This window comes from Salvelinus sp. IW2-2015, unplaced genomic scaffold (assembly GCF_002910315.2).
Source record: "Salvelinus sp. IW2-2015 unplaced genomic scaffold, ASM291031v2 Un_scaffold904, whole genome shotgun sequence".
NCBI classification, from domain to species: domain Eukaryota; kingdom Metazoa; phylum Chordata; class Actinopteri; order Salmoniformes; family Salmonidae; genus Salvelinus; species Salvelinus sp. IW2-2015.
In genome coordinates, this window is record NW_019942639.1 from 359681 (window position 1) to 367625 (window position 7945).

The 7945-nt window shown below is 45.1% G+C and overlaps 1 protein-coding gene across 2 annotated transcripts in view; it reads right to left on the bottom strand.

Moving 5' to 3' along the window:
• Positions 1-3: 3 nt before the first annotated feature.
• Positions 4-7945, bottom strand: part of LOC112069087 (exostosin-like 3) — a 56716-nt gene continuing 48774 nt past the window's right edge. For both annotated transcript variants that reach the window (XM_024136373.2, XM_024136374.2), the window contains exons 4-6: positions 6329-6473; positions 6031-6159; positions 4-4669 (exon numbers count right to left, since the gene is read on the bottom strand). In XM_024136373.2, the coding sequence (XP_023992141.1) occupies positions 4460-4669; positions 6031-6159; positions 6329-6473 (484 nt within the window). In that variant the 3' untranslated portion in view covers positions 4-4459. The remainder of the gene's footprint in view (positions 4670-6030; positions 6160-6328; positions 6474-7945) is intronic.

Sequence of the window (7945 nt, forward strand, 5' to 3'; positions counted from 1 at the left end):
AGCCATGTTTTTAACCAACTTTAATTCCATGTTTGGCCTTCAATGGTTTGTTTTACCCTGTCATCATTGGTCAGTCTGGTACAGAACAGGGCTGGCAGTAGTAGTTGCAGGTGCTAGTCCAGGGCCCTATTCATTAGGGAACACAAGCAAACAGCTTTAGTGTTGTTTTTTCAACTAAATTAAAACAAGCCTTTCTTATTGGACTAAATCCAGATATTCCCTCTGCTTCAGTCTGTTTGGTGTATAATGAACAAGACCCAGGGTTGGGTGAGGGACAGTCACAGGAGCACAGTTTCAGAACACTTAAACACCTAGCTAAAGGAATGAGTGTCGGCTTTTTCCTGGCCCTCTTTCCTTGCTTGTTGCCACGGCCAAACCTCCTGTGCCACTGGCCCCGAAGAAAACTGAAAGGGGCAGGATGGAGGTGGGAGTTCCACTGTGTGAGACGTCACCCGGCCAGACCCCTCCCTGCCCCAGGAAACGTCAGAAGTCTGTCAGCCAGGTAATTATGCAGGGAACATCTGGAGCTCAAACTGAAACTACTGCTATGTGCAAGTGCACCTTAGTGCAAATGGATTGACCCAGTCATAAAACAGGTTTAACTGAGTTTGAGCACATACCCAGACTGTTGTTGTCTCAAAGTCCTGATCTCAGATCAGTTTTGCTTTTCACCTGTCAGAGGTTCCGGTTAAGATTGGTGCAGGCTAGAGCTGATCCCAGGTCTGCAATTTAGGGCAAGTTTTACGACGTGCAGTCAATGCCACATAGAGCTACCGCTTTCAAGGAGCAGGGACACTAATCCTGACACATAAGAAATCACACTACGACCTCTGACGAGCCGTCAACCAGGCAAAGCCTCAATACAGGACTAAAATCGAATCCTACTACACCGGTTCTGACACTCGGATGTGGCAGAGCTTGCAAACGATCAAGGATTACAAAGGGAAACCCAGTCATGAGCTGCCTAGTGACGCAAGCCTACCAGACGAGGGAAATGCCTTCTATGCTCGCTTCGAGGAATGCACGAGAGCACCAGCTGTTCCGGACGACTGTTTGATTTCGCTCGCCATAGCCGATGTGAGTAAGACCTTTAAACAGAATAACATTCACAAGGCCGCGGGGGCAGATGGGTTACCAGGACGGGTACAAAGAGCATGCTCTAATCAGCTGGCAAGTGTCTTCACTGACATTTTCAACCTCCAGGACCCAGTCTGTAATACCTGCATGTTTCAAGCAGACCACCATAGACCCTGTGTCCAAGAATGCCAAGGTAACCCGTCTAAATCACTATCGCCCCGTAGCACTCGGCTGTAGTGGAGCGGGCTGAGAGCTTCTAGTTCCTCGGTGTCCACACACTAAGGAATTATCATGGTCCACACACACCAACACAGTCGTGAAGAAGTCATGACAACACCTCTTCCCCCTCAGGAGGATGAAAAGATTCAGCATGGGCCCTCAGATCCTCATAAAGTTCTACAGCTGTACCATCTTGACTGGCTGCATCATCGCTTGATATGGCAACTGCTTAGCATCCAACCGCAAGGCGCTACAGCGGGTAGTGCGTGAGGCCCAGTACATCACTGGGGCTGAACTTCCTGCCATCCCAGACCTCAATACCAAGCGGTGTCAGAGGAAGGCCCTAAAAAATTGTCAGACTCCAGCCACCCAAGTCATAGACAAGCGGTACCTATGCACCAAGTCTGAAACCAATAGAACCCTGAACAGCTTCTACCCCCAAACCTTAAGATTGCTAAATAGTTAACCAAATAGCTACCCGAACAGCTTCCACCCCCAAACCTTAAGATTGCTAAATAGTTAACCAAATAGCTACCCGAACTATCTGCACTGACCCCCTTTTGAATCAACTCTTGACTCATCACATACGCTGCTGCTAGTGCTTATTATCTATCCTATTGCCAAGTCACTTCACCCCTACCTATATGTACATATCTACCTCAATTACCTCATTCCCCTGCACATCAACTCTGTACTGGTACCCCGTGTATATAGCCAAGTTATCTTTACTCATTGTGTATTTATTCCTTGTGTTATTATCGTTCTATTATTCTCTCTACATTGTTGGGAAGGGTAAGTAAGCATTTCACTGTTAGTCTACACCAGTTCTTTACAAAGCATGTGACAAATAACACTTGATTTGATTTTCATTAGTGTTGTAATGGGGTCCACTGATGCAGGGTCAGTCAGAGGAGCAGGTTCCGTTGTCTGAGAGCTAATGAACAAGATCACGTTCCATTTTATTGCAGTCATTTCTATTCACAAACCCCTTTAGAAGCAAGCCTTAGATGATCCATTTAATATATTCAATTAAATAAATATACAGAAAGTATGTGGAGCGATAATGTTGAGTTCTATAAAAGTAGCCTCCCAGAGTAAGACCGATCCTATTTTCTGATCAACAGTGCTGTCATCTCTCCTGAATCATCTCAAATAAAGGATGTACAGTATTGTTAGTTTAGATCATCCAGTCAAATAAATGGAATGAAGCCAGAAATGGTCAAAGTACATTAATTAATAAGAGCTGCATAGTACAAGGGCGGGCGCTGCCATTTTAATAGCTGAGGGACCATTTTTTGGGGGGGGGTGGGGGTGGCCGAGGTGGAAGAGTACCGTCTAACGGGGAAGGGGGGGTACCAGACTGCATTGTGCACTTTACAAAACATTGTGCTGTTTTTCAGCATATAACATCGTACCTATTTGGCAAAGAAAACATTCATCGGGCATCAAATCGTTATGAAATGAAACTTGAGGGACCGACATGGAGACGCTGTACAGAGAAGAAGCTCCTTTTGAAGGTTCAAACTGAATGGAACYTGATTGGACCATGATGATGAGAGACAGAAACACCAAAACATCTTCAGAGTCGAAATAAGCTTATTTTTCAATTCCTTGTACAATTGCCCAATTGATGCTCCCGCGGGAAGTTTCCCCTAGGTACTGATCTGGAATCAGCTTCCCCTCCCCAATCCTAACATTAACCATTAGTGGGAGAAGTTAAAGACTGACCCAAGATCAGCATCTAGGGGCAACGTCACCCTACTCCATTACTGAACACTTAATTAGGACTACTCAGACATTTAACWATAACCATTGGGTAGATCAATATCACTAACGTCCAAAAAGTCCGAAAAAAGCCAAGGTCTGACTTTACACCATTGTAGTCTGCTGTAGGCTTAATGAATGTGTTAGGTAATGGGATTCCAACTAATACAGTTTCCTATGAATATTTGACAGATTTCTCTGGTAAACTTGTAGAACTTGTGGCATAATGGTCCTGTAGTCTCCATCTGAGGTCATTTAAAGACAGAATGACAAAGACCACTTTCTAGCTTAGTTTAGGACTGCCCATAGAAATATAATCTACTGGTCTGAGGGCCTTTACCCGTTCTACTGATTCTATGGGTCAGCTAATAACAAGAGGTCCTGGTGACGACTGACCATCCCACATGGAGATTTACACTATTAAACACCACGTTAAAAAAATAACAAGATCATTGAATAGAATACTTCTACAACCATCAGTGCTTCTCTCACGGTTTCATATACAAGAGTAGAGTAAATACATGTAAAATGAGTACCAAAAATAAAATAAACGACAAAAAACAAAACAATTTGTGCAATGACAAATGGGGTATGCCTTTGTTTATCTCTCAAAAGGTGAAATGTCTAGCTAGCATTTCAGGAGCTCAGGGCTGGCCCACGTGACAGTCCACTGTCTCATTCTCACCCTGTGTCAGTTTAAAACCAGTCCGTTGTCTAGCTAGCAATTCAGGAGCTCAGGGCTGGCCCACGTGACAGTCCACTGTCTCATTCTCACCCTGTGTCAGTTTAAAACCAGTCCGTGTCTAGCTAGCAATTCAGGAGCTCAGGGCTGGCCCACGTGACAGTCCGTGTCTCATTGTCCACCCTGTGGCAGTTTAAAACCAGTCCGTTGTCTAGCTAGCAATTCAGGAGCTCAGGGCTGGCCCACGTGACAGTCCACTGTCTCATTCTCTCCCTGTGTCAGTTTAAAACCAGTCCGTTTACAATGGCAGTTTGAGTTTGTCTCGCAGAGTCAAGTTAAGTCACTGTCCTTGGACAGGCAGTGTTGCCAGCGTCCTCTCCTCTTTCTCTCTGCAGGCCCATAACAAGCTAAATGAAATCTGTGTAGTAGTTGATGATGTAACACACATGAACGACATGATGAAGAATACAATTACGTTAAAAAATGAAAAGGCTTCTTGATTGGCAGAGGTTCTTCTCAGCTTCCAGCCTATCAMAGGTTCCAGTGAAGGTGTGGTCTGTGTCATTCATCCAAGATCCATTCCTGGGTTTAAGCCCTCATCCCAAAACCTCCCTCTTTCTCACAACCAGTCCTCTCTGCTCTCTCTTCCGTCCTGCCTGAGTTCCTCACTCTCTAGCTCCGTTCTGCCCAACGTTCTTAGCTGGGCCTAGCCCTGGGCTAGATGAACTTGAAGCACTTAGTCTTGTCGTGGGGTAGGCGCGTTTTGAAGAGCACAGAGTCCACGCGGAACTGCGTGTAGAGTAAGGGCATGTAGCCGTACACCTTGACAAAAAAGTTGATGCACTTGTGGCGCTCGTGGAAGTGAGAGTCGTCGTGCGACAGGGCCTGAGGGCAGCCGGGGCAGCGGAAGGTCCAACGAGACGTCACCTGAGATGGGGAGAGAGGGGGAATATGTGAGTGTGTGAGTTTGTATAAATATCTAATTACAATGTAACAACCATTTTTATTGCTTTGTTGATACTGTGAACATGCAGTCGTAACATATGGTCGTACACGGAGTATACCCAGCATTGCGTTGCACCCACCCATTGCCCGCAGAACAGCTTCAATTCATTGGGGCATGGACTCTACAAGGTGTCAAAAGCGTTCCACAGGGATACTGGCCCATGTTGACTCCAATGCTTCTCACAGTTGTGTCAAGTTGGCTGGATGTCCTTTGGGTGGTGGACCATTCTTGATACCCACGGGAAACTGTTGAGCCTGAAAAACCCAGCAGCGTTGCAGTTCTTGACAAAAAACGGTGCGCCTGGCACCTACTACCATACCCCGTTCAAAGGCACTTAAATATTTTGTCTAGCCAATTCACCCTCTTAAATGTACACAATCCATGCCTCAATTGTCTCAAGGCTTAAAAATCCTTCTTTAACCTGTCTCCTCCCCGTCATCTACACTGATTGAAGTGGATTTAACAAGTGACATTAATAAGGGATCATAGCTTTCACCTGGATTCACCTGGTCAGTCTATGTCATGGAAAGAGCAGGTGTTCTTAATGTTTTGTACTCTCAGTGTGTGTCAATGAATACTAGCACAGAAAGCTATTGAGCCAGTAACTGAAAGGTCGCTGGTTAGAATCCCTGAGTCGACTAGGGGAAAAATCTGCCAATGTGCCCTTAAGAGAGGCACTTCAAATCTAATTGAAAGGCCCTCTGGATAAGAGTGTCTGCAAAATGACAAAATTGTCAAATGTAATTGTCCACGACACACAAGATGGAGGCTTACTGCATCTCTTAAGGCTGATTTCCCAGAAAAATTCAAGTCACTTAGTTACAGGAGTTGACTTCCACTACCTGCACTATTCACCAGCCTAATTCCTACCAGGGAATAACTGTCAAGTTACACACTCCATCAAAGCATGTCCTTCAATTCTAAGAAACACCTCAGAATCAAGCCTCTGTATATCAAAGGGGCTAAAACTGAGGGTCTCACATCTTCCACTTGGCTTGGTTGGTATAATTAGTCCACTAGCCATAAATCTGTAAATATTAGTCAGAAATGTCTTGTAAAATAGATTTAGAGGGAAACGCAAGCTTAGGGCAACAATTCAATCTCGCTGTGTTCTGATTTATAATTCACAACAGTATATTGAATATGTCAGGTTGAGTAATGGTCGGTGTAAGTGAGCAGAAATATAAATAAGCAGGGCCCGGGGTGTGTTTTTGAGAGTARCTGTGTGTGTTCAGAATGTGTACGTTCGGTGTGGGTGTGTGTGCATGCGTGGCCCACTGACCTTGATAGGGGGCTTGCGGGTMATATGCGACACCAGGAAGTTCATGGCGATGTCCTCACAGTTGATGTACTCATCCACCATGTCGCGGATGGCCTGGGGCATCACGTACGAGTACAGGTACGCATAGTACTGCAGCAGAGACAACATGCAGCAGAGGATCAACCAGGGTCATGTTCATTAGGACACATAACATTTGAAACATTGGGATGAGGAAGACAGGCGAGTTGGCAGCAGAGTTATGTCGCATAGAGGTCAGGGGTCACAGGGTTGAATGATGGGAGAGGGGGAGGGACTGTACCTTGTGAAAGAAGGCGGCGCCCGTCAGCACCATGGACAGTTCACAGGAGTAGTTAGAGTTGTAGAGCCAGGACTGGTGGTTGACGTCCCAYGCATGGAACCTCCCGGGGAAGCCCACGATGCGGTCCCTGGCCTCCCTCCACACTCTGATAAACACAACGACACGTAGAGAAACACGAGTTACTGGCCATACTGTAAAACCAGCTGTTATACAGTTACTAACCATACTAGATACCAACCAGACTTTATACAGTTACTAACAATACTCTGATACCAACCAGACTGTTATACAGTACTAACCAATACTCTGATACCAACCAGACTGTTATACAGTTACTAACCATACTCTGATACCAACCAGACTGTTATACAGTTACAACCATACTCTGATACCAACCAGACTGTTATACAGTTACTAACCATACTCTGATACACCAGACTGTTATACAGTTACTAACCATACTCTGATACCAACCAGACTGTATACAGTTCTAACCATACTCTGATACCAACCAGACTGTTATACAGTTACTAACCATACTCTGATACCAACCAGACTGTTTATACAGTTACTAACCATACTCTGATACCAACCAGACTGTTATACAGTACTAACCATACTCTGATACCAACCAGACTGTTATACAGTTACTAACCATACTTGATACCAACCAGACTGTTATACAGTTACTAACCATACTATGACACCAACCAGACTGTTATACAGTTACTAACCTACATGATACCAACCAGACTTATACAGTTTGATTCAATTATGTAGAGAAAAGTCAGCATTATACAGGGGAAATGAACGGAGAACTCCATCAAAATGTGACCACAATATATACATATTGTACTGTACATGAAGGCCTATAATGAAAATGATTTAGCTGACAACAAGGTCTCTACAGCTCATCAGCAAGGACAGCAATCTACAAGGAGAAGAGCTGTATAGAGGTATGTGTTGTGCATTCGTTTCTCTCTCACACACTGCACCCACCCTCATCTCTGAGGGGCTGTCCTCTCTGCATGCACACACACCTCTTCTGGAGTTTCCTACATTTCTACTTCTGGTGAACAGAGGAATTCTCCATAAGTCCACACACATCAAGTTATACTCCTACCAAACATCAGACCTTTCTCTTGGCGATCTAGCACATTCTCATTACATGCATGCTTTATAAATTCCCAGTGGAGCTGTTTGTCTAGTGAGGAGAAACATTCCGGATAGTTCCAGGAGAGTTCAGGAGGGGAGGACATTCCAGGAGAGTTCAAGGTGAGGAGAAACATTCCAGGATAGTTCCAGGCGAGTCAAGGTGAGGAGGAACATTCCAGGATAGTTCCGGGAGAGTTCAAGGTGGGGAGGAACATTCCAGGAAGAGTTCTAGGTGAGGAGAAACATTCCAGGAAGAGTTCTAGGTAGGAGAAACATTCCAGGAGAGTTTCTAGGTGAGGAGAAACATTCCAGGAGAGTTCCAGGCGAGTTCAAGGTGAGGAGGAATCAGGATAGTTCCGGGAGAGTTCAAGGTGGGGAGGAACATTCCAGGAGAGTTCTAGGTGAGGAGAAACATTCCAGGAGAGTTCTAGGTGAGGAGAAACATTCAGGAGAGTTCTAGGT